Below are 25,040 nucleotides of genomic sequence, written 5' to 3' on the forward strand. Positions count from 1 at the left end.
CTCAAGCAGAAGACCCCATACCATGTCAGACAAATGATTGTCCAATCTCTTCTTAAAAACCACCAGTGTTGGAGCATCCACCACTTCTGGAGGCAAGCTGTTCCAGTGATTGACTGTTCTCCTTAGTTCTAGGCTGATTCACTCCTTGATTAATTTCCATCGATTGCTTCTTGTCCTGCCTTCAGGTGCTTTGGAAAATAAGTTGACCCCTTTCTTCTTTGCGGTAGCCCCTTAGACATTGAAACACTGCTATCATGTCACCTCTAATGGCTACACGCTACTTTAAAATCTAGTATGTAGTCACTAGCCATAGTGGCTACATACTAGATTTTAAAAACATTTCAAAAATACAGGAACCATTTAAAGTTATGGTGGTACTGAATGAAAGGAAGTTATGGCCGTTGCAATACCACTTGGATATCCACTTCCACTTATGATCACAGGGGTGCTTCAATTCCCTCCACTCTTCCTCCCCCATCTTTCCCATCTTTGTCCTTTGGTCCATCCTGCACTCTACCGCCTTGCTGGCTGCTGTCCCCAGCAGCTTCCTGAAGCGTGTCCAGCCTGGCCCTTCATGGGCAACTGCTGGCTGTAGTAACCCTTCTTCCTGAGCCATGGATACCCTTGTACAAATCAAGTGTGGCCTCATGAAGCTTTCAAACCTTCCCAAGCTTGACAAAAAGTCTGTGTGTAATTTGGAAAGGAGCTGCAGGCACTGGAGTGCAGGGCAGCAGAGGTGGCAGAGTGAAGGGTGGCCAGAAGGGCAGAGGTGGGGCGGATGGAGGAGGAGTTGAAAAGAAGTTAGCGTGTTGCCCTCCTGAAACGTGGGGTGGGCGGGACCAAGCCAGGAATGGCTTGGATTGGGTGGTTCCTCACCTAACGAACAGGTGGGATTTAATCAATGATAGCAACTGGGATTGCCAAGATTGCTGTTGCTATGTGGTCACGTGACAGTGCATTTTGCTTAGCAATGGAAATTCCAGTCCCAGTTATTAACCAAGAACTATCTGCAAGTAAGTATATCTGTCTGCAAAATTAGCAAGCAGTTCTAACTCAGCAATGCCTACAATATTGCATTATACCCTTATGGAAGAAATAAATTATTCTGTGGTAATAGACAAAATGGTTCAGAAACATCACTATGAGTTATTTCTTTTTTAAAAGACTCTTAATAAAATTATATTCTATAAAAAGAAAGGCAGGAGATTAACTTCATGGAACCATAATTTGTCTTATGGTTTATAAAATAATAACTGCTCTCTCCTTCTCTCTGTCTTCTTTGTCATTAATAGACTCTTCCCTTCGTAACAACAGCAGCAACAAACAATAATTCTGAGGAACTGACTGTCAACTAAACAGTGGAACAGCTTGACTTCCTGAGTTGTGGGTGTTCCATCAGTGAAGGTTTTCAAAAAACAACGATTGGACAGGCATTTGCTCAGGATGGTATAAGGTCATTACCTTGGATTGGACTAGAAGACTTCAAAGGTCCCTTCCAGCCCTATGATTCTTTAATCCTAACAGAAAAAGGTACTAGATTTAATTTGGCAGCTTGCATATAACTCTCTTGCTCTTGGATTTTCTAAAATAAAATATTCTGCACTGAAATAAATAAATTGATATAATGATAAACAAATTGATAGATAATTCTCTGGAAGGAAATGAGCAATTTTTCATCTAGGAGGGATCAGCCAAGATTCCAGAAACATATCAGAAGAGAACAGAATAGATAGTTCTATTTGTCTAAATAGAGTCATATCCCTTGACATTTAGCAATGTGCAATGACTCTATATTGATAAAATAGGCATGTAGAAATGTAGTCAATATGAAACAAATCCAGAGAAAGTCACTCTAACATGCAATGCAACATTATAACATTACAAGTTCTGTTTCCTGTTGGTAATAATCAGTAGACAGGAAGCTACAATGGGGAAAATTCCTGCAACTAAATACTTCTCCATGTAGTCATACTGAGTCCAGCAGTATGTCAGGGTTCCAACAATTGCCCTAACTAAATCACGAACCTTGAGCCAAGCTTCAAAAGAATCCAAAAAATTTATTAGGAGCAACATGTCTGGCATTAACCGTATGAAGCCAACTCTGAGGCACTAATTTACTATCACCTATGACCCTGTTTCCCCCCACCCCCCTGGGTGTGTCATAAATCAGATTCTCCAATGAAACATATTCACGGGCTGAGTGCCATCAATCACACTCTACAATGAAGGATTTTCATGGGCAGAAGATCGAGTAGCCTAGGCTACAGTCTCCACAAGAGAAGCGTAGAATGTGCTTCTGGCCTTCATCTGCCACACTGCTTCCTCAGGCCTTTCCCCCATCCTTCTTATGGCAACTTGGAAACAGGCATAGGAATGATTTATGAGTTGACACAGTATTGCAAATTAAACTGTTTTCAGCATCTGAGCAGAATCTATAGCATGGATTCTAAGGAGACATAGTCAATAGATAAAATAGGTACAGTATATTTTATTTAGAATCCTTCATTAGGATGGGTACAGCTTTTGTGTGGGATACTTTTGATGGGATATATTTGTTTACCAAAGTCCAGTCAACTCCTCTGGGCTATTTCAACTACACATGTCAGTTATATCTTCAGGGAGCCTATGCTAGTCTTTATTGCCCCTACTGGTCACTAGCTCTTTCCTGTTTTTACTAACTACTTGTGAGTTAAAGAGCTAAACTACTTGTGCTTATTCGTCAACTTATTGACAAATAATAAGGGTCAACTTATTTGCACCAGAGGGCAAGACAAGCACCAGAAACAAAGAATGAAAACTAATCAAGGAGAGAAGCAATGGAATTAAGGAGAAACTTCCTAACAGTGAGGACAATGGAACAACTTGCCTCCAGAAATCATGGGTGCTCTATCCCTGCAGATTTTAAAGAAAAGATTGGACACCTGCCTGAAATGGTATAGGGTCTCCTGCTTGAGCAAGGGGTTGGACTAGAAGACCTCCAAGGTCCCTTCCAGCTCTATTCTGATTGATTGGAGGATACTTTATTGTTGGAAGGAGAGAAGGAGAAATCTGAAATCATGGCTATGTCATATGAAGACTGTGGGGAAGGGATGTATCACTAATTCCTGCTCCTCTGAATCTGAATGAAGGAGGGAAGAGGACACATTATAAAGAGGAGGATGCTTTTCTCAAAGCAGGAATGTTGAATATACATCAACAACCAATAGCCATATCTCAAAGTAAAGTTGATCCATACAAAAAGTTTGGGGTGCTTAGTTTAAGTTTCCAAAGTATGGTATAAAAGGAGGCTGACTATATACCCTTATTTTGACAGAGGTCAATCCAACAATGGAAATGATTTCAATCTACTGTGCAATATCATGAAGATGTTTAATTAGCTAAGCTCTGTTGTATGCCTGGGTTGCTTCTGCTGAGTTCAAGTCTTTCTCAGAAGTCATCTCTATCCTTGCCTTTGCGCTTTAACAAAGAGGCCTTTTAAGCACAGATACCCAGGTCTATTCAGAGAATTTATTAACATTTCAGGGCCAGGTGAATATTTGCAAAATGTTTCATCTTTTACTGTATTTTTAGCCCTTCCCCATATGCTTTGTTCTATAGAATCATGTTAAGCCTGAGAGGAGTTAAGTTTATAAGAAAAACAGAGCTGGCTGGTGGGGTGTGGGCAGCACCATAATTCATACAGATGATCTCCAAATTGAACCAGTTCTTAAGAAATGAAATATGACAGCTTTGTGGAATCTGGTAAAAGTCAAGAAATTACAAAACAATACAAAGCACCATTATTGTTCACAGTAGGAAGGAGATTAATAAAACATTCCTTAATTGATGGTATACTGGCAGCAGGCTCACGCAAAGTTGAGGTGAATCAGGAGAGACATGCAGTGAAGTGCCATGATGTAATATAATGGATGACAAGAATAATGATATGAATACTAGAACAATAGTATAGTCTCTCTCTCCCCCCACCCCGCCCCCAGCCCTAGGAAAAAGAAAATACCAAACCACTCCCCAAAATTGTCAAGAAAACTATAGGGAGATGTCCTCGGTGCTCTCTGAGCTTGGTTGTTTTCTTGCAAACATTTCATTATCCAAACTAGGTAGCACTTGCCCTGTCAGTGTTGGTGGGAGTGATCTAGGAGGTTTTTTGGCCATTCCTACAAACACTGACAGGGCAAGCCACTAGAATATAAACTGAGAGCAAACCCCACTCCTCACTAGCGCTGATGATATTACTTAGTTTGGGTAATAAAATGTTTGAAAGAAAACAGCCAAGCTCAAAGAGCATCAAGGACCGCTGAATCCTGAGCTACAAATATTCTCCTTTATTGAAACTACAGGAACTAATCCAGGCAGTACCGCTGAATCCTGAGCTACAAATATTCTCCTTTATTGAAACTACAGGAACTAATCCAGGCAGTCACCAGGCGTTAATAGACCACCCCACCCCATCAGAAAACCTGTGGTGAGTCTATATTTATTCTGGAGAATTTTGGTTATCACATCATAAGAAAGTTATCATTGAACTAGAAGATACAAGTATGAGCAACCCAAATGATTAGGAAGTTCATTATCTCCCTGGCAAGAAAAGATGACAGCAACTGAGGCTTGAAATGAAGGTAGTTAAAAGAGAGAAAATATAAAATGATGCCTGCATAGGCACTGTGGATGCAGAAACTTCTTTCCCCCTCTCTCACAACCCAACCCCCTCTACTGGATCTAAATTCAGAGTGATCATGGCTGATAGGAGATAGTTGTTCACCTGGCTTATAGTTCATCTGTGAAATTTGCTGCCAGGTGTTGTCATGCAGATATTCAATGTGACCAATTCCAAAAAAGGATTGGGTAGGTTCATGCAAGATTGGTGGCAACTAAACTTGATAAGTGCTAACCACCTCCTGGGTCATACATGCATGGATTACTAGAGAGCAATCGTGGAATAACACATTGCTCTCCAGTCAGTTTAGCCAATATTTTATCCATCTTCTCAGTAGAAGACAAGCAGCGCCTCATGCTTAACTCCCTGAAATCAACAAGTCTTAAACATACTTATCTGTGTCTGGATTTTGTCAGAATCTTTGCCATCTGACTTGTAGCAGAATTTTTTCTGGTATCTATGTCTAATGCCATTCTGGTCAATTCTGAATACAGAACAGAAGTCAGAATGCATACCAGGAAACTATTTATAGTCCCTGAAGCTTCTCAAAACCGTGCTCCCCAATTCAGATAATTTTTCCTTGGCATGAAAAAAAAAATAGAAATTGAGAGTATACTTTTGTTTGAAGTTAGTAAACATTAACTTTAATTTAAATGAACTGTATTATTCTTTATTAAAGTTAACACATACACTCCCCCGCAAGGAAGACGCAAGTAGATCTTGCCTGCTAATAATAGTAACACAAGATCATTGCTGTTTTGTTTTTTTAAATTGTAGCTCCAGCTGTTAAAAGTTCTTACTCATCTGGGAGTAGAATGGGTGTATGCTTTTGTGGCTCTCTTCTATTTCTTTCTGCATAAAATAATTGGAGAGAAACAAAAGACTGACTGAGGGATGGGAAAGTCCACCTGTTTTTCTCCAAGCCCTTTTGGTCAATCCCTTCTGTTAGATAACAGAACGAAGATACCATATTTTCTACTTGGTCCCCTCCTAAACTGACCTGCTATCCATGGCTTAGGTTGACAATACTGGCTTAGGTTGAATGGGAAAGAGCAGATTCTCCTATTCTGTGACAAAAAATATCCCTGATATAGAGATTTTTTTTTTGTCAGAGAATAGGAGATATAAGTAAGGCCAAGCCACTTTCTATGTGAACATAGTTACCCTTCTATGATCAGAGCATCATGTGAAATTTGCAGTGGGAATATTTAACTTTCTATCTATACTGCTATTTGATTTCACTTACATATTGTTTTAGTAATTCTAGAATTCATGAAGAATGAGCAATGTGTTACAAGCTGATGGTCATTTGTTACCACTGATGTAATTTATTTTTACTTCCTTTCAGCCTACCTGAACAAACTATTTCTAGTGTTATAGTATTCCTATATAGTTTCTTTGTGTAGAGGAACATATGTATAAGGTTAGAAATATGCTGATTACACAATTTATATATTTATTTATTTTATTTATTTATTTATTTTGTCAAACAATTATTAGATAACAGGTATAAGTATAAACATGGTTATAAATACATGAAATGGATACAAATAAGAAAAAAAAAAGAAACAATAGGACAGGGACGGTAGGCACGTTTTGGTGCGCTTATGCACGCCCCAATGGTATATATGGTAGCAATAGCAATTTATATACCACCCCACAGTGCTTTATAGCACTTTCTGGGCAGTTTATAATCAGTGTATTGCCCCCAAAATTTGGGTCCTCATTTAACTGACCTCAGAAGGATAGAAGGTAGAGTCAATCTTTAGCTTGTCAGGATTGAACTCCAGGCTGTGGGCAGAGTTAAACTGCATTCTAACCACTGTGCCACCACAGCAATTTTATTACTGCATGAAGGAACCAGATGTACAATGAAGTTACAATTAGTGACCCCCAAATAAATATATATGAGTTAGAAACATGCAGGTATTATACATGGAAACAAACTATTTGTATTGCATAACATGTATTTTGCATGGTTTTTTTTAAAACAAACAAACAAACCCTGACATATATTTACCACAAGGTTCATTCTTTCTTCAATTTTCACATCTCATGGGGTAGGCTGTTGTCTCAAAAATGAAAATGTATGTCTGTGTTAATCTGCAATGTAAGGCTATACAAATCTAAAATATATCTCATTCTCTGCAGTGGAGCTTATTCCCAGTTAAATATATCTTGGATTGTAACCTACTTGCATAACTTGCCACTGTGCTTTCTTTTGGTGGGGGATTTAATACACCTTGTCTTTTACAGTGCATTCCTACAGCTACTGTTCCTCTCTCCTCTTGGACTTTGAAGCTCACTGTCTTTTTGTTCTATTTCTTTTGTCAACTTTAATGCATTACTGAGTTATCAATGTCCACTTCTGTTCTCTTAATAATGTCAGGCTGATTTCTATTAACACTTTCTTCCTGGAAGAGCTTCATCCTTTCTCCTACTGTGCACTACACTGGCTAATTTTAAATGCTATTTTCTCAAGTTAGAACAAGACATATTTTACCCATTTATTCAGCCCCTTCAACTCGACTTGTAAGCTTCTAGCAAAACCAGGAACCTTAAAATTAATTACAGTTCTCCTTTCTTTCTGAACTACGAAAATGGTTACCAAATTCAGTCTCTTACCCCAATTTTAAACGAAATTCTTTTTAGTCAGAAGAAGCCAATACACCTTCCCAATTAGGATTTTCTGGTTTAATGATAATTTGGCAAGAAGCAAAATTCAATGAAAAATGTTATTAGTGGATGTTTTATTAGTTTCAGAAATGATATTTGTTTATTTCAAAGTAGTTTTACAGTGTACGCTACTCTACTTTTCTAGATCAAAGTGATTTAAGGCAAGGAGGGAATAATTTTCCCAAATCAATCAAACCATATTTAAAACATTATAACAAGTATTTTTTCAAGGACCTCAAAATTGAAATGGCAAAGTTCATTGGCAAAAATGAAGCTTCCAGGCAGATGTTCACACTGCACAAATTGGAGTGAAACAAGTTTAAATTTAATGTACAGAGAAGACTTGTTACTGGAAAGGGAATTAAAAACCTGTGAGCTTTGAAAAAATAGAGACATATGGAAAGGTGGCTGGTTTGAAAATAAATAAAGATAAGACAAAGATCTTGACAAAGAATATGCTATCAAGACAAAAGGAAGAACTGGCAGACCTACCGTGTTTCTCCAACAATACGACCTCCCCCAATAGGAAGACCCAGCATGTTTTCTATGGATAAAATGAAATTAAGTCCCTCCCCCCAAATTTAGACCTATTTTAAAACATGCAAAATGGGGGGAAGGGCGGGGGGACTTGCCGTTAGGAGCGCTCCACGGGCAGCAATTCCTCGCCACCAGCTGCTCCTAATGGGCGATCATGGCAGAGCGCGGAGAGCTCCTTACTCCTGCCAAGCACCTTTGCGGCAGACCCAAGACCTTCAGCGCCCGCCGCTGTTGATTTCCCTTCTGCCCATTCCGCTGCCGCCACGTTTGGAGCTGCCACTTCCACGTTTGGAGCACCACTGCTGTTTGGAGCACCGCTGCCGTTTGGAGCTGCCACTTCTGCATTTGGAGCTGCCGCTGCGTTTGGAGCTGCCGCTTCCACATTTGGAGCACTGCCGCTGTTTGGAGCACTGTTGCTGTTTGGAGCTGCCGCTTCCGCATTTGGAGCTGCTGCCGCGTTTGGAGCTGCCGCTTCCGTGTTTGGAACCCCACCGCTGTTTGGAGTACTGCCGCTGTTTGGAGTTGCCATGTCACGTTTGGAGCTGCCGCTTCCGCGTTTGGAGCACTGCCGCTGTTTGGAGCGCCGCCGCCATTTGGAGCACCGCCGCCACTCCAAACACGGCGGCAGCTCCAAACGCGGAAGTGGCAGCTCCAAACATGACAGCGGTGCTCCAAATGGCGGCGGAAAGAGAGAATCCTTCACTGGTTTTTCTCCATTTAATGTCTGTCTGCTTCTTCACTCTAACTAATGGTGAGATCAGGAAAGAAGAGGGGAATAAAAGAACAAAAAGGAAAGGAAAGGAGAAGATAAGCAAGCAAGCAAGCAAGCAAGCAAACAAACAAAAACTACCTAATCCTTATCAAGGTTTCCTGGGGGAAAAGTGGGTTTAAAATAAATGTATTCCTCTCCTAAATGCAGCTAGAAAACAGTGCAGCTAGAAAACAGTGGTGCAAAATGGTTTTAATCTTGCTCTTTCACATGCAGAATACTTTTCAAAACAACCCTTCATAAAACTAAAATAAACAATGATAGGGTTATTTGGTTAGCATCTGTAGTACTGACACACACACCAGAGTTTGGAGGTGCTAGTAGCTCAAAAAACAATGCCAATTTGGTGTAATGGTTAAGGCACAGGCTCAGGAACAGAATGATCTGAATCCTAGTCCCACCTTAGACAGAATACATTCTGCCTTTATTATTTTTACAAATAAGGTGGCAAATACGTATATCCAACATACCAGCCTCCTCCTATCTTCCCCACAACAACCACAACCCTGAGATTTGAGTTAGGCTGAAAGATAGTGACTGGCCCAAAGTCACCCAACTGGTTTTCATGGCTTAAGGCAGAGCTTGAACTCATGTTCTCTTGCTTTCTAGTCTGGTGCCTTAACTACTAGACCAATAACAATCATTAAATATCATTAAATATTAATGGATAGTATCAAACTAATATCTCCTGTTTATCAAACACATGCTTTCTGTTCATTTAGACATGGCAGAGTCAGACACAGTTTTGCACAACTTTGTCTTGTGTAACAATTGTGCCCATTCCTTGCATTAAGAGGCACTACTAGTAGTCTTCACTTAGTTACTTCCGGGATGGACTATTGCATTTACTCTAAATAAGACTACCCTTAAACATCACGTAGAAGCTAGAATTGGTCCAGAATCCAAGGGTGCAAGTGATTATGGGTACATCCATGTAATATCATCACTTTGAGCGCTGCTAAGTACAATTTAAGGTGCTGGTTATTGCCTATAAAGCTCTAGTCTAGATGGAACAGGGCCAAGTTACAGTAATTGTAAGATTGCCTCTCCTGTATGATATGTGGTTATTCCACAGGCTTTAATAGAGTAGGCATTCTTTGCTTGTTGTAAGATCACAAATGGCAATCACTCAGGGATCCTGCAACCATCGCAGTGGTGGGATTCAATTTTTTTTACTACTGGTTCTGTGGGCGTGCCTTGGTGGGCATGGCAGGGGAAGGATGCTGTAAAATCTCCAGTCAGAGGTGATATTTGCCAGTTCTCCGAACTACTCAAAATTTCCACTACCGGTTCTCCAGAACTGGTCAGAACCTGCTGGATACCACCTTTGAACCATCGTATATACATGCCAGTTGCCAAGTGCCTGAATTTTGATCATGTGATGGTGGGAACAGTTGCTAAACAAATGGTTACAGTTAGTATTTACCAGAGTGACAAGGTTATTCAGCCATGTAAATTATTTAAATAATAAAAAATATTGCCAGTTCACAATGAATCTTTTGAATCCGATGATTGGTTTCACTGTAGAACTAACTACACAATTTCAGGACAGGCAGCAATTTTGCTGTAACTCCATCTGTAATTCATTCCAGAGAAAATATTATTTTTGTTGTCTGTCTCAAAGGACCATGATTAAGGAAGCTTGGGCCCAGAAGATTCAGAATGATTAAGAAATGAAACTCTTAGGGAATAATTTAATCCAGTTAAAGTAGAGCAGGAACATTGATACACATTATTATTGCTTGGCAAACATTAAACATCATATGAAAAACCAGCTCAGGAACATTGTCCTTGAGCAGTTAGCATCACTTTGGAGAACAGTCATTATTTCCTCTGTGCCTCTGTGCCCCTCTTGCCTTCTTCCACAGAGTGGGAAGGGAAGAGTTGAAATGTGAAGCCTGCTGTCTGTGGGCTCTCTGTGCGATTTGCAGGTCTGCAGATCAATATTTAAAATAACATGGGGAGCTGCTAGATGTAAACCAGGGTCCCAATACTGGACTTGTTCCTGCAAATGCGAGAGGGGAAAATGGCAGAGATACAGCACAAAGTCCATTTCCCTCTCTTAAAATAGGCAGTATGAAGTTCTTTATTACACTAACCTTTGTCAATCCTTCAAGGTAGTTCAGACAAGAAGCACAAACTGTGAGTACTAGCACTACCGAAACATGCAAGACAATAGTATATCTCCCCGAGGGAGGATCCCTTCTGGAACACTTTCCATGCCATCCTTTCTGTGGACTGAGACATCTTCTACATCAGTGGCCCCCAACCTTTTTTGTGCCGCGGCCCGGTACCGGCATCACAAAATCATCCGCGGCCCGGTACCGGCATCAGCACGCATGGCAAGGCGAGCTGAGCGACCGGCCAGCCAGCCGTCCCCCGCTTCTCCCCGCCACCTTCAACTCCTCCTTTGTACCTGTGTTGATGGGCTTCGCGACGGCTTCGGGACTCGCCTTGCCATGCATGCTGAAAGAATCCTCGCGCCTTAGTTTTGTTCGAAGCCGCCCCCCCCCCCCTCGATGAAACTAAGGCACAAGGATTCTTTCAGCACCCAAACGCCGCTTTCTACCCAGAAAAGCTCACCGGAAGCACTTTTTCATCGAAACAAGATGGTGGCGCCCAGCAAACCGGTGGCCCGGTAGAAATTGTTCCACGGACCAGTACCGGTCCGGGAACCGGTGGTTGGGGACCCCTGTTCTACATGACACTTGTCTAATCTGTGGCTCTTCCTCCTGTGTCCCAAGGTTCTTCTCACATATCATTACAGCTATAGTTTCCACAAGTTAAATCTGTAGGTAGAAATATGGCAACATTTTCACTATCCTTTTCTGTGCATGGGGAAAAAAGAGATTGGGTCATATTTACCATATCAGTGGTCTACAAAATATTTGGCCATCAATCTAAATAAACGTTATCATTCAGGTGGAATAGCATATCAAGCTTTCAATGTCCCCCTGCAAACCCCTATCTGAATGTAATAGCATTTTTCTCAGAAAGAGGTTGATTTTTATCTTTCCAACCCTATTCTTTCTAGTTTAAAAACATAAGTTATTATCACTGATCATTGTATAGCCAGGCAGATGTTCAGAGTGGGTTTGGCATTTTTGTCTATCTATCAAGTCCTTACCAAGGACCTGGGTTAGGCAGATCTGGATGTTTGATGGTGTTACAGATATCCTCACAGGATGGAAGCTGTTCCCAGTCGTTCCTGCCTTTTGCAATTGATTGATGGCAAATTTGTCAATGGCAATGGTGTTCAAGTGTGCTCCAGTTGATTTGGGATTGCACCCAAGGTGCCTATTACTATTGGTACTATCCTTGCTTGCCTTTGCCACAGTCATTCTATTTGTAGGTTTTGTATTTTATTATCTTCTCCAATTCTTTCTCTTCTCTTCTGCTGTCTCCAGGCACTGCCATATCCACTATCCAGTCTTTTTTGTGGACAATTGTTAAGTCCAGAATGTTATGTGGCAAGTGCCTGACTCTTTGAATTCTAAAGTTCCAGAGGAATTTAACTTCTTCATTTTCTATGACTTTCTCTATTTTATGATCCCACCAGTTCTTGCTTGCAGAAGAATGGTATTTCTTGCAGATCTTCCAATGTACCATTGTTGCTACTTTGTCATGCCGCTGCTTGTAATCAGGCTGGGCAATCTTCTTACAGCAGTTTACCAGGTGGTCTGCTGTTTCTTCAGCTGCTTTGCATAAGCAGCACTTACTGTCCGTTGCTATCTTCTCAATTCTGGCTTTGTATGTATTTGTCCTTAAGGCATGATCTTATGCAGCCAGAATTAGTCTCTTGGTCTCTTTCTTCAACTTTCCTGCTCTTAGCCATTGCCAGGTCTTGTTATTTATCTACTTTCCCTGCTATTTTTTTTTAATGTACTGTCCATGTAGTGCTTTACCTTCTCATGCCTCCATTCTGTTCTGCATTTGGTCTTTCTTGTAGGCCAGTATGGTCTCTCTAGTCAATAAGCCTTTATGGTACACTAACTTCAGTGCATCTTCTTCATTGACCTTCAGATATTCTTCCCAAGCCCTTTTTTCTTCTTCAAACGTTTGATGTACTTGCAACAATCCACGCCCACTTATTTGCCTTTGTAGGTAGAGTCTGTCAATGTCACTGCAAAGATAAAGGACACAATCCATTGTCATAGTTTTTCTGGTCTTTCTATCCATTGCTTTTAGTTCTGCTTGAGTCCAGTCCACTATTCCAGCTGTGTATCTAATGACTGGAATTGCCCAGGTGTTGATTGCCTTGGTGGCAATTTCCTCCATTGAGTTTGGACTTCAAGATCTTCTTCACTCTCTTGATGTATTCATCTCTAATCTTTTTCTTGACTTCAGTGTGCTTGATGTTGTCAGCTTGAAGGATACTCAGGTATTTGTGGTAATCATCTTCACACAGACTCTTAATGTTATTTTCCTGGGACATCTTGATTCCTTCAGTTTTCACTATTTTTCCATTGTTTTGATAGTGAGTGCGGCACATTTGTCCAATCCAAACTCCATTGCAATATCTTGGCTATATATATGGACAGTGTTGAGCAGCGATTCTATTTCTGATGATGTTTTTCCATACAGCTTCAGATTGTCCATGTAAAGAGGTAGGATATTCTGGCAGATTTTTTTGATTTATTATTATTATTATTATTATCACCATCATCATCACCATCATCATCACATATAGTCCTCGACTTCTGATCACAATTGAGCCTAAAATTTCTGTTGCTAAGCGAGACAGTTGTTTATTAAATACTGCCTCATTTTACAACCTTTTTTGTTAAGTGAATCATTGTAGTTGTTAAGTGAATCTTGTGGTTGTTAAACGAATCTGGCTTCCCTCATTTACTTTGCTTGTTGGAGGCTGATTGGAAAACTTACAAATGGTGATCATGTGACCCTGGGACAGTGCAACGGTCATACATACATGTCAATTGCCAGTTGCCTAAATTTTGATCACATGACCATGGAGATGCTGCAACAGTCAAAGTTGAAAAACAGTCATAGGCATTTTTAGTGTCATTGTAACTTTAGATGGTCACTAAAGAAATGGTTGTAAGTCGATAATATATAAAAGACAACATGAAATAACAAGTGACACCAAAAACAGCAAAACAAGCAAACAAGAAACAAAACAAAATCACAAAAACAAAAAAAATATTCATGCATCAGGGTTGCAGCCTTCATTCTGCCCTAAAACCTGGGGGGCAGGTCCTTAACAGCTTCCTGAATGTCATCTGAGCAAGACCCACCCAGATACTTTTATTTTTATTTGATTTGATTTGTCAATTGCTTACGAGATAATAGGTATAAGTATGAACATAATTATGAATAAATGGATACATATAAGAAAAATAAAAGAAACAATAGGACAGGGACGGTAGGCACGTTGGTGCGCTTATGTGCTTATCTCTCTCTCCCCCTCCCTCCCTCCTTCCTTCCCTCTCTCATAGATTTCTAATGACAGTCAATGTATATGAAAATAATTATAAAGTCTTATCTGTTTTAAATATACTCTTACTTCAAACAACTAATTAAATCAAACAGAACGTATTTCCTTCAAGTAATCCCCTCACCCCCAAGTCTATGGGGGAATAAAAAACGAAGAGCTAAAAAAGAACTGCATACTCAGATAATCTAAAAGTGTTTAAAAACAGGCTCAAATGCCTATGCAAATGGAATTTTGCAAGAACAGACAACAATACAGTACATTATTCTGAAGTCTCAGTGCCACTAACCACTAGGTAAACTTTGTTCTCTATGTTGAAGGTGAGAAGATTAGGGGAGAGCAGAGAAGGTCTTCTGACCACAAGTAAACCCTCTTGTAATTCCATGCAGGAGGAGGCAATTCTTAAAAATAAAATAATCCAGGGTAGTCTGTAAACCTCCTGTCTTTTCAGTTCATACCCCTGCCTCCTAACTGCTGAAATTCAGCAGCATGTGTGACATCCTGTGGGTGGAAGTACCTTCTGTTAGGGTGGCAGGATCTTTGGATCAAAAACCAAAAGATAAAATTTGAAAAGTGGCTATTTCCTGAAATGTTGAAAGCCAAGCAAAATGTCTGTGCATGTAAATGTGTGTATCGTTTAAAAGAGAGAACTGAATATGAACCACAAATATGAAGTAGAAGATGGGTTTATTACAGAATGTGTTGAGAGAATTGACAGGTTTTACTCTTAGAAAAAAAGGAAATATTTTATCAAATTCATTGCTGTGACTGGAGGCAAAGCTGATGTTTATACTCTACCAAAAGAAAAATCTGATTTCTTAAAAATGCTGTTTTAACATATTTCTTGTGACTTTTAATGTTAATATCATAATATATGGTATGCTTTCTGTAAAATAATGTTATTGATAAATATGGACATTTTATTTCATGCATGCTGCCGGACTGACACACAAAGCTAAGCTGAAATGACATGACTTGGAAAAGCTCAGGAACTCTAATGTTACACATGTTTACTCAGTTCAGTAAGACTGATTCCCAAGTGTGCAAAGGTCTGCAGCCTTGGCTGAATTAACAGCATAAACAAAAGGATGCTGCATCATGGCAGTGTCTGAACTCAGTCCAGCTGTTGATGTTTATTATCAACTGTCCGCATCATTTCTAAAACAAACCTTGATTAATTAAACTTCTTTTTATATATTTTATTTTATGTCAGTGATATGTTACTTTTCCTTGTGCATTTATGTTCTTTTTCATATGCATATTATGTCCTATTTTAAAACCAGTAATAAAAGATGATGGCTGTAAATGAATGTGCCTATGATGAAGACTGACTATATAGAATGGTGCTTGATTCTATGCCAATGTTTTCCAGACTTAGTATTGTAAGATGTTTAGACTTCAACTCCCAGAATTCAGTTGGCAGGGAATTCTGGGAATTGAAGTCCATAAATCTTAAAGCTGCTGTGGCTGACAAACATTATTCTAAGGAAATACTGTACAGTATGCACGTATTGCATCAGATCAGCTGAAACACCATCTCACTCCCTTATGAATTGACAGTTCTTGCAATGTGCTTTCATCCTCAAATTTAACAACCTGAGCTTCTAAATGATAACTTCTAGATACTCTGATAATAAAATGACAAACCAAGAGCATTCTGACAAAGATACGTTCACTTTGGTCAAAGGTCTTCAAACTCTGACTTGATAGGCATTTTAGAAATTCATCAACGGGCAGATTTTATTCTACCCCCACTGAACAGATAAAAATTACTCCTCTAAGAGAACAGCATGAAGTATGTGAAGAATAATGTTTTGTGCTCCAGACAGATTCTACAATATGATTGACCGATTTGAGGAAAGACCGATTTGAGAAAAATGATACAGGCTTGGGCCTATAAACTTCAGTCAGTGCAGGATCAACATTTTCTAAGCCAGTGTTTTTCAACCTGGCAATTTTTATATGTGGCAACATATTAAGATGTGTGGACTTCAATTCCCAGAATTCTCCAGCCAGGATTCTAGGAGTTGAAGACACGCACCTTAAAGTTCCCAAGTTTGAGAAACACTACTAACTTATGTCACCACAGTAATTTTCTTTTTTTTGGAAAAATACTTTATTAGTTTTACCTTTAAAAGAACAACACAACTACAAGTTATGTACAACAAAAAGACAAACAGGCCTTAGCATAGGCCAAGAGGGAGAGAGAGGAAAGCCTAAGAGAGGGGAAAGGGAAGACTAAGGGAGGGGAAGGGTAGAGTAGGGAAAACAGTTAAAATAAAACCATATTTTGTGACTGTCTGTAAGATCCTACTTTTGAAGAAGAAAGGATCTTACAGTCACCACAGTAATTTTCAAACTATAGATGTGTGGAGACTAAATTGGAGCTTATAGCTAAAGTGAGCATTTAATATGGGATTTCTTTACTATTGCTACTAAATCAGCATCATTTGCTTATGTCATCTCCTGCCTTTTAGATGGGACTGCCATCATGGCTAATGAACAGCAACAGACTGAAGAATTCACAAACATATTTCTTCTTATAAGTACATAAATATAATTCTTACAGTACTTCTTCCTCAGATATCGAGCCCTAATTTGCCTTTAAAATGTCTACATAGATAACACAGAGTATTTCAGTGACAACTTCGCCAATTAAGTGTGGGTGTTATTGGGTTGCTCTTTGTTATTTTAGGAGAAATGTGTGGGTGATCTTCACATGCAAGAGATAGAAGGGGAGTATATTGGGTAAAATAAATTAAAAGATCATATACTGGGCAACTGAGATCTTGTGTGATATTTTGAAAATGTTGTAAAGAAATAATCTGGACTCTCCATAGCAAGGTAGAAAGTAGTTTGGAAACGAGCAAATATTTTCAGAAAGTTGAAGTTTAGCATGATTAGTAAACTAAACTGTTGTCCTTGTTTAGCAACAGCATTGTTTAGCAAACATTCACAGTTACTACTCTGATGAAAAAGTAACTTTGCTAACAATCCTCACATTTATGACCTTCACTGGTAGTGTAGCAATGGAAATCTGAAGGAAAATCATTTGCACGGTTTCACTTAGCAACTGGAATGAATTCACTTAACGAATGAATTGACAATCCCAGTTGTGTCTATTAAACAAGGAATATCTATAGAGCGGACTTTTCACCACACACTTTATTCAATACAGCAGAATATTGTCACAACAGTACCCATTAGGAACGGTTGCTAATGGGAATTTGTATTTTTATTAAATGTTCACCCTGCGCGGTGCTGCTTAGTCTTTTTCTATTCCTATGAGTCCTGCCGCTTCCATGTGCATTGCAGCGGCATCTCAATACAATAAATAAATAATAGGGCCATCATTGCTTATAACTAATCCTGTTGTTCTACCTGCATCTTTGGTTCAAACAGGTTGCATTTCATTTCACATGCAAGAGATAGAAGGGGAGTATATTGGGTAAAATAAATTAATAGATCATATACTGGGCAACTGAGATCTTGTGGGATATTTTGAAAATGTCGTGAGGAAATAATCTGGACTCTCCATAGCAAGGTAGAAAGTAATTTGGCCTGGAAAAAAAGCAAATATTTTCAGAAAGTTGAAGTTTAGTGTGATCAGTAAAATTAAAAATACAATAACAACTTAAGAGTCTCACACAAACGGTTTTCATTATACATGTTCCTATTTCAATTTGACACATTTGTCACACATAATTCTAGAAAAATGTTTTTTTTCCTCCTGTTTGTGCAAGATACTATTAGAAATGGATGACATAATTTTGAGCATGAGCCCAGTAGTATTCTCTTACCCGGAAGAAAAACACTTGGGTAGCATCATGATTCTTAATACACTTTGGTAATAGATTTAGTGGCAGAATTCAATGAAAGCAGCATTTCCAAGAGATCATGCATTTGCAATTTAGTGGTCCTGTATATATTATATTGTAGACTTTTCTAAATAAACTTTGCAAAACATTAATTCAAAAATGTGTTTTTGTTCACCTATAACAGGGGTGTCAAATTCACGGTGGCATCACATGACTTTTTGGGACTCCCCCCCCCCCCTTTGCTAAACCAGGTGTGGGCATGGCCAGCACGTGATGCATCTGGCCCTTGAGCTGGGAGTTTGACAGCCCTGACCTTTAAAGTCCAATACAGCACAGGCCCTGGACATTTCAGAGCCTCCTGTCTCTATTTATATACAGTATGTCTATATTACAAGATCCAATAAGGCATGCTCTGGGTTGCATCAATGTTATCTAATGGGTCATGTCTTCTCTATCACAGCACCTGCCCATATAATAGTGCCTCCCCGCTTTGGTTAGCCCCAACTTTTTTTGCCTTTAAGAAGGCCCTGGTTTGAGAAGGCCTTGGTTCTTCTCTTAGGCTGTAAACCACGATGATATATAAGCCAGATGAAAACACACAAAGTCTGCATTTTCATAACCTTGACTTGTTTTGTTATTAACCTGTTCTTATATCGTGATGTTTTTAACACTTGCTCGCCTACCACAGTTACGACAAGTGGAAAGGCATACAACAGTTGTTCAAAAGAGAGTAAACAAGGATCATATTCCAGAGGCTGGGATTCTATCCAAACGATAAATTTGAGTACCGATCTGTACACCGGCTGCTTGTTGCAGTATTTATACATCTTCAATTCAGTTGTATTCTAAGATTATTGCTATTCAGGTGACAGCTTACTTTATAGAATTATAGCATTTTTGATTGCAGAAGTAAGAATTAGAGCAACAGTCAGGAACATACAGGAATTTTGTCATCAAGTAAGATTTATTATTTCTTTATTTATTATATTTTTGTGATCTATAACTGCAGGGAGCTGCAAACAAAAGCAGGATATTAAGTGTAGATTATCAAATGAATAGAGAATTGTAGGGGAAAAGACTATATACATCAGCCCAAATTGCTTGGAATAAAAACAAAAGTTTTTTTTATAATAGTTTATAATAGTTTAATACAAATACTATTTTAATGTATAAATATTCAATGCTTATGATCATCTTCTCTTTAATTTATTTAAAGAGCAGCCTATTATTGACTAACTGTTCTTGAGGATTTGATAGATTAGGATTTTTCAAAATGGTCAATATTGATTCCTATGGAGCTATCTAAGGAATGAATATTATTATTTTATTATTATTTGTAGTACTATAAGTTAAAGTAGCATTTATTACATTGTTTTCATATACTGTATTTTCCGGCCTATAAGATGCACTTCCCCGACTCCCAAAAGTGGGTGGAAATGTCTGTGTGTCTTCTAGAGTGAATATTGCTGGCCCCCAACCGCCGGCCTCTGCTTCCCAGCAATTTGCCTCCTTGCAGCAAACAGCAAACAGCCTGGTCAGTTTCACACAGCCTGATTTAGCACGAGTAGCTGATAGGCGGTTTGATCAGCCTCCTGGAATACCGCCCATCAGCTTTCCAGGCTGCGGGGATCACCGCTGTCCATCACCGCTGTCGCTGTCTATCGCCACCTCCGTGTGCCGTTTTTGGTCTCTGCATGCCCCATTTTCGGCCTCCGCACATCCCATTTTTGGCCTCCGTGTGTCCCATTTTTAGCTCGTTCCCGCTGCTTGGAACGGAACAAAAACAAGACGCATGGAGGTTGAATGGGACACAAAGAAGCCAAAAATGGGGCGCATGGCAATGGGCGGTGATGGTGGTGATCCCCGCAGCTGATGGGTGATAGGCTGATCCCACCTGCCTATCAGCTGCTCATGCTAAATTAGGCTGTGCTGAAGCTCACCAAACTGTTTGCTGTTTACTGCAAGGAGGCAAATTGCTGGGAGGCAGAGGCAGATTTTTTTCCCCTTGTTTTCCTTCTCTAAAGCTAATGCGCGTCTTACAATCCGGAGCATCTTATAGTCAGAAAAATATGGTAATAAGTATTTGGGGGGAGGGGTGATGATCAATCTGAAATTTTATGAAGAAGTCAATGATCTGAAGAGTTTGGGATACCCTTGGGATAATCTGAGCAGATCTTACCTGAGCTGCCAAATGTCTTATTAGCTAAATGGCATTTTATTTTAGTGGCTATTCTCACTGAAGTTAGCTTAGGAGGTACAGATTGCAAAGTATACTTAAGATTTCCATGTTTTTTTTTGGCATTTCCCTAGTCCAGCTCTTTCGTTTCTCACGCCCATAAGGTATTGCACCTCTGTAGTGGGTATGGCAAAGAATTATTCTAAGCACACTTACATGGAAGTAAATCCCACTAAATTCTATGTAATCTACTTTTAAATACAAAGTGTAAGATTGTATTGTAAACTAGCTTGATACCTGTGCTTCACTATGAAACTATGTGGTTGGGCTTAGTTTTGGTGGAGGAAAATAAGGGGGGTGGGAAATCTGGCTAGCGTCCTGTCAGTGTGTGAGTTGAGGGCTGTTTGAAAACTGAAACAATATTTGCTGTGTGAGCAAGGAGACAGCAAGGAGCTTGGGTGTGTCTTAACTCAACTGTTCTGTACTAAAGCTGCTTGCTGCTGTGAAACTAAAACTGAAACTCCTCTCCTCTGCTTGTGTTTTGCATTTGGAACAGATTTCTTTTCAGGTGGGGAGGGGGAGTAGAACTCCTTAGCATCAGAACGTGTTAATAATATACGAAATATTAATGCTCTGATGGTCATTTTGAAAAATCCTTTCTTAGTGAGCACCTAGAAGCCAAGAGGAACATACGTGCCAAATTTCAAGTTTGTAGGATTTACGGTTCTGGAAATATTGTGATGATGTGTGAGTGGTATTTCGCTTATAGATAGATAGATAGATAGATAGATAGATAGATAGATAGATAGATAGATAGATAGATAGATATAAATGCATATATCCTTATGCATTTTATAATAAACAAAAGTTAATTTTATTTTTTGTTACTTATTTTACTGGGCTTATAAAGTATTCCAATGAAAATCAACACTGAGCAACCCAACTTTAATATATTTTACCATAAAATAGTAAACACTAAATCTCTCTCTCTCTCTCTCTCTCTCTCTCTCTCTCTCTCATCTAATCCATTCAACAATGTTTTGCAGCTTTTATTCTACAGTACTTTACTGTCCATCCATTCAACAGTTTCTATTTCTAGACAAAAAATTGCCAATAGATATTTTAACAAAAACAGTAAGGATCTCTATGACACTTTAAACAAATGTATGGCTGAATCAGTTTTCACCCAAGACTACACTTCATCAGATCCATCAACAACTAATGAAGAACCGCAGCACTGCATGCTAATACCATCAATAAGATGCCAACGGGCAAGATGTACAATAATCTTTCTTAAGATCTGGTGGCGCATCTTAAAATGTTATTCAAAATGCATTTATCTCTAAATGCAATCCTTTATAATTTGGCTGTCTGATATATGCTCAATACTTCAAAATCTTATTTCCTAAACTGACACCCATGCATTAATCAACCAGGAAATTCCATACAACTTGTATTAGGTGATTTTTATGTATAATGGCTGTTTTTCTCCTGGTCTACCTAAATCTCTGAGAATTTGAATCTCCACAAAGAAGATTTTCAACATTAGTATATAATGGCAGAATATATGCAGAAATATGTAGGACACAGAGATAGATACAACTGGGAGAAGAGAACCATCATTAAACCCAATGCAAGGATGCAATCCATATTTTACTGAATTCAAAGGCACAACTCTCACTAATTTCAATGTTTTTGGATTGAACCTTCAGTATGTGTCAGTAGTCTGTTTACAATATAGTGCAAAACTAGACTTGACAATAGCAATTTGTGAACAGTTTACAACGGACTATTTTAAACCATGATCATTTCCTCACCTTCTTAAATTTGAGAACAGCAGCCACAGGATAGAAATGGAAAGCTTTTAAAAACTTTTCCTTCAATCAAACAATCTACTCTCTTTCCAAATATTAAGCAATGTGGCCACAAACTCTTTTCTTCTGCAGGGAAAGCATGCATAGCTAGATGTGAGCAGTGTGCATGTGTGTGTGCGTGAGAGAGAGCACGTCTTTGTGTGTGTGTGTGTGCGCGCACACACACACACATGGGGGTACGCTTTCAAGTCTATTCCCAAATTTCTTGTGTCACATCCAGTTTAGCCCATATGGCTTGGACTCCTCAGCTTCTAAATAGATTCCTATATATAATTTCCCTTAATCACAGTTCCCATTCGGATTAGTGCTGTACTTCCTAAAAAGTTAATGCTTGAGGGACAGGGAAAGAGAAAAATATGAAATGGCAGAGGAGAAAAACGGATTGGTAGTTGGGACAAATTTGCAAATGCAAGTTCACATTCAACCAGGTCATAAAGTTCAACATTAATAAAAGATTGCTGAATCTTGCAGTACGATCCTCGGTATATTTACTTTGAATTGACAATATTTAACGGGATTACTCCTTAATAAATGCAACAACAACTGCAGTCTCTTGAGTTGGAATGCTAAAATAGGATGCCCAGACCACTCTGTAATGATTCATGAGCCTTAGAGCTCTGGAAAGAAATAATTATAAAATAATAGCTAGAAAGCTAATTATCTCACATAGTATGGAAGAAGGTAGTTTACTCAAAACGTATCTGTGCCAATGACACAAAATACCAAAATTACACCACATCACTGATTAATGATAGAGAGTTCAATCTACTGGGAAAAATCTACACAACAAGTCTCATTAAATGGAATTGTATAATTCCTATTGATTATTGCTTAAGTAAAATTCCTGGTGGATCAAGATTAACCTGACTAAGGCTGCATACATTTAAGGGCACCCCAAATCTACCCAGTGTAATATATTTCAGGTTACAGTTGTCAACGGATGCTGTAAAAAGCATTTCATTTTGCAATTCTCTGCAAAGAGAAACTTGGGACCCCAAACCAGACTGGGTAGAGATGGACTGGTCCCAGTAGGTTTTTTAAAGGAAGGAGTCGCAAAGAAGCTATGGATCTGGCACAGCTCTCTCTTGTAGCAGGGACCCAGTGGCTGTTCTCTGCTGAGGCGTGGGCAGCAACTACAAAGGAGGGAGGGAGAGAGGGATGTGCAGCTATCACTGCAGAGAAATAGATTCTGATGATACTAATTGCAATGAGGAAGAGAGAAAAGTAACAAGCCTCTGTGGCCTTGCCTTTGATTTATTTTATTTTTTTCAGGTTTACCGAAGTGTGAGGTGCGGGACATCCACCTCTCCATCTTTCCACCCCCACCACCCCCATGTCAATAAGGACATCCCCGGGTGGAAGCTGCCAGGTGGAAGCATATCCACACACACACACGCCTTCTCTGTGAATCATCCCACCAAAAAACAAACCAAAAAAAAGCGCCTTGTAGGCTTCCGGGAAAGCCTCTCGCTGCCAATCCCTCAGCTAAGAAATTCCCTCCAGGGGGCAGAGAAGGCAGAGCGAGGGTAAAAAGCCACATCCAGGGGGGGGGCTGCCAGGAAGGGACGGGCAGCGCCTTCCGAGGATCGGGTGGTGGTGGTGGTGGTGTCCCCCTCTCCGCGGTCCTGGCGCAGACTGACTCGCACTCTGCCGAAAATCGAGACAAGGACGCGCGCGCTCCGCCTGGACCGCCGCACGTCTTCGGCGCTTCACCGCATCAGGCCGTCGTGCCCTGCCCAGCTTCCAGGACCGAAAGGGCGGCCAGATCTACGCCTCGCCCGAGGAGCCCGAAAGGAGAAACTGCGGCAACCTCCATCTCGTCTCCACCACGCCTCTCCTTACCTACTGTCCTGGAGCCGATGCAGCCCATCCTTCCGCCCAGCGAAGGCTCCTCCAGGAGGAAGGAGCGGTGGCGAGCGGAGAAGGAGCCGCCGCCGCAACAACCTGCGCACCGAAGCAAGAAAGCGGGAGCGTGGCCGCGCTGTGGAGCGGAATTCCCGTCACGGCGAGTCCCCAAGGCGGCCCTTCCGGGGCCGGGTGGAGCTCCTCATCTCTACGCTCAGGTGCGGGAGAGCGCGCCGTGCCAGGGCTGCGGCAGGCAGCGCGCGACGCCCCGAGGGAGAGCCGCCAGAGCCGCTTGGCCGCCGGTCCCGCCGCTGCCCGTCTCCCCTCAGCCTGGCTGGGCGAAGGAGGATGCTGCTCGCCGGGCTCACAAGGGAGACGGGTGGGCGGGGGAGGCGGGAAAAGAGCGCCGAGGTTGGGTAAACAGCTCGGGAGCCTTGCGCGGCGCTGCCATTGGCTGAGTCGGAGCCGCGGCTGGAGGAAGGAGGCAACGAGGAGCCCCCGCGCTGCCGCTTCGGCTACGTGTGATGCTCGGAGCAGCAGCAGCCAACGAGCCAGGCGCTCCGACACCCGCCACTCCCCCCGTTCGCCCCGGGTTGCGGCGGCGGCGGCGGCGATAGGGGGAGTGGCGCTGCAAAGCGGAGAACTTGCATTCACACGACTTGCGAAGCGGCTCCGCTGCCGGAGCGGTCAGTCTGAGCTGAGGGCACCGTCCTAGGAAAGAAAAGGTGTGGTGGAGGAGGAGGAACCAGCGAGAGACGAGATCGAGGAGTCCGACCTGGGATGCGCGGGACGAAGCGTTGGGTTCAAAAGGAGTCCCTTCCTTTGCCCCGGGTGAGCATGCAGAGGATGGCAGCCGGGAAAGGGAAGGCGCAAGCTGCCATTCTATGCAGCCTTACCTGGGATTTAAGGCCCCTTGAACCCAACGGGACTCGCGCCGTGAGCGGAACAACCTCGCGGAGAAACTCTGCTTTTTAGAGCCGGGACAGCCCCGCTTCGCCCGAGGCGACCAACAGACGAGGCGCTCTGAAAGCCAGTCTCGCGCTCCTCCTCCTCCCCCCCACCTCAGCCCGGGTCCCCAGGGGCTCCTCGCGCGCGCGGCCGCGCCAGCCTCCCAGCGTTTGCCGAGGGGAATTGCAAGCGGCGGGCCCCGGAGCACGCGCCGCAACCCGCATTGCCTGGCGCTGCACTGCATCGCTTTTTACGGGCCGGAGGGAGATCCTTGCGGAGACGCGGCGGTAG

The 25,040-nt window shown here is 41.1% G+C and overlaps 1 protein-coding gene across 2 annotated transcripts in view; it reads right to left on the reverse strand.

Annotated features, from left to right (window-relative positions):
* The window catches only part of FAM131B (family with sequence similarity 131 member B), a 56,012-nt gene extending 31,258 nt beyond the window's left edge, over positions 1 to 24,754 (reverse strand). Inside the window, exon 1 of one of the 2 annotated variants that reach the window (XM_087957328.1) lies at positions 24,698 to 24,754. Coding sequence is in view for 1 of the 2 variants with exons in the window: in XM_087957327.1 (XP_087813453.1) it covers positions 23,799 to 23,826 (28 nt within the window). In the remaining variant the exon portion in view is untranslated. Of the gene's footprint in view, positions 1 to 23,798; positions 24,329 to 24,697 lie in introns of those variants that run through there. The other variant, XM_087957327.1, reaches the window with a different exon arrangement.
* Between the last annotated feature and the right edge of the window lie 286 nt (positions 24,755 to 25,040).

Source organism: Notechis scutatus, chromosome 2, assembly GCF_049901735.1.
Source record: "Notechis scutatus isolate UNSWTSFEM ecotype Mainland chromosome 2, rNotScu1.2, whole genome shotgun sequence".
NCBI classification, from domain to species: domain Eukaryota; kingdom Metazoa; phylum Chordata; class Lepidosauria; order Squamata; family Elapidae; genus Notechis; species Notechis scutatus.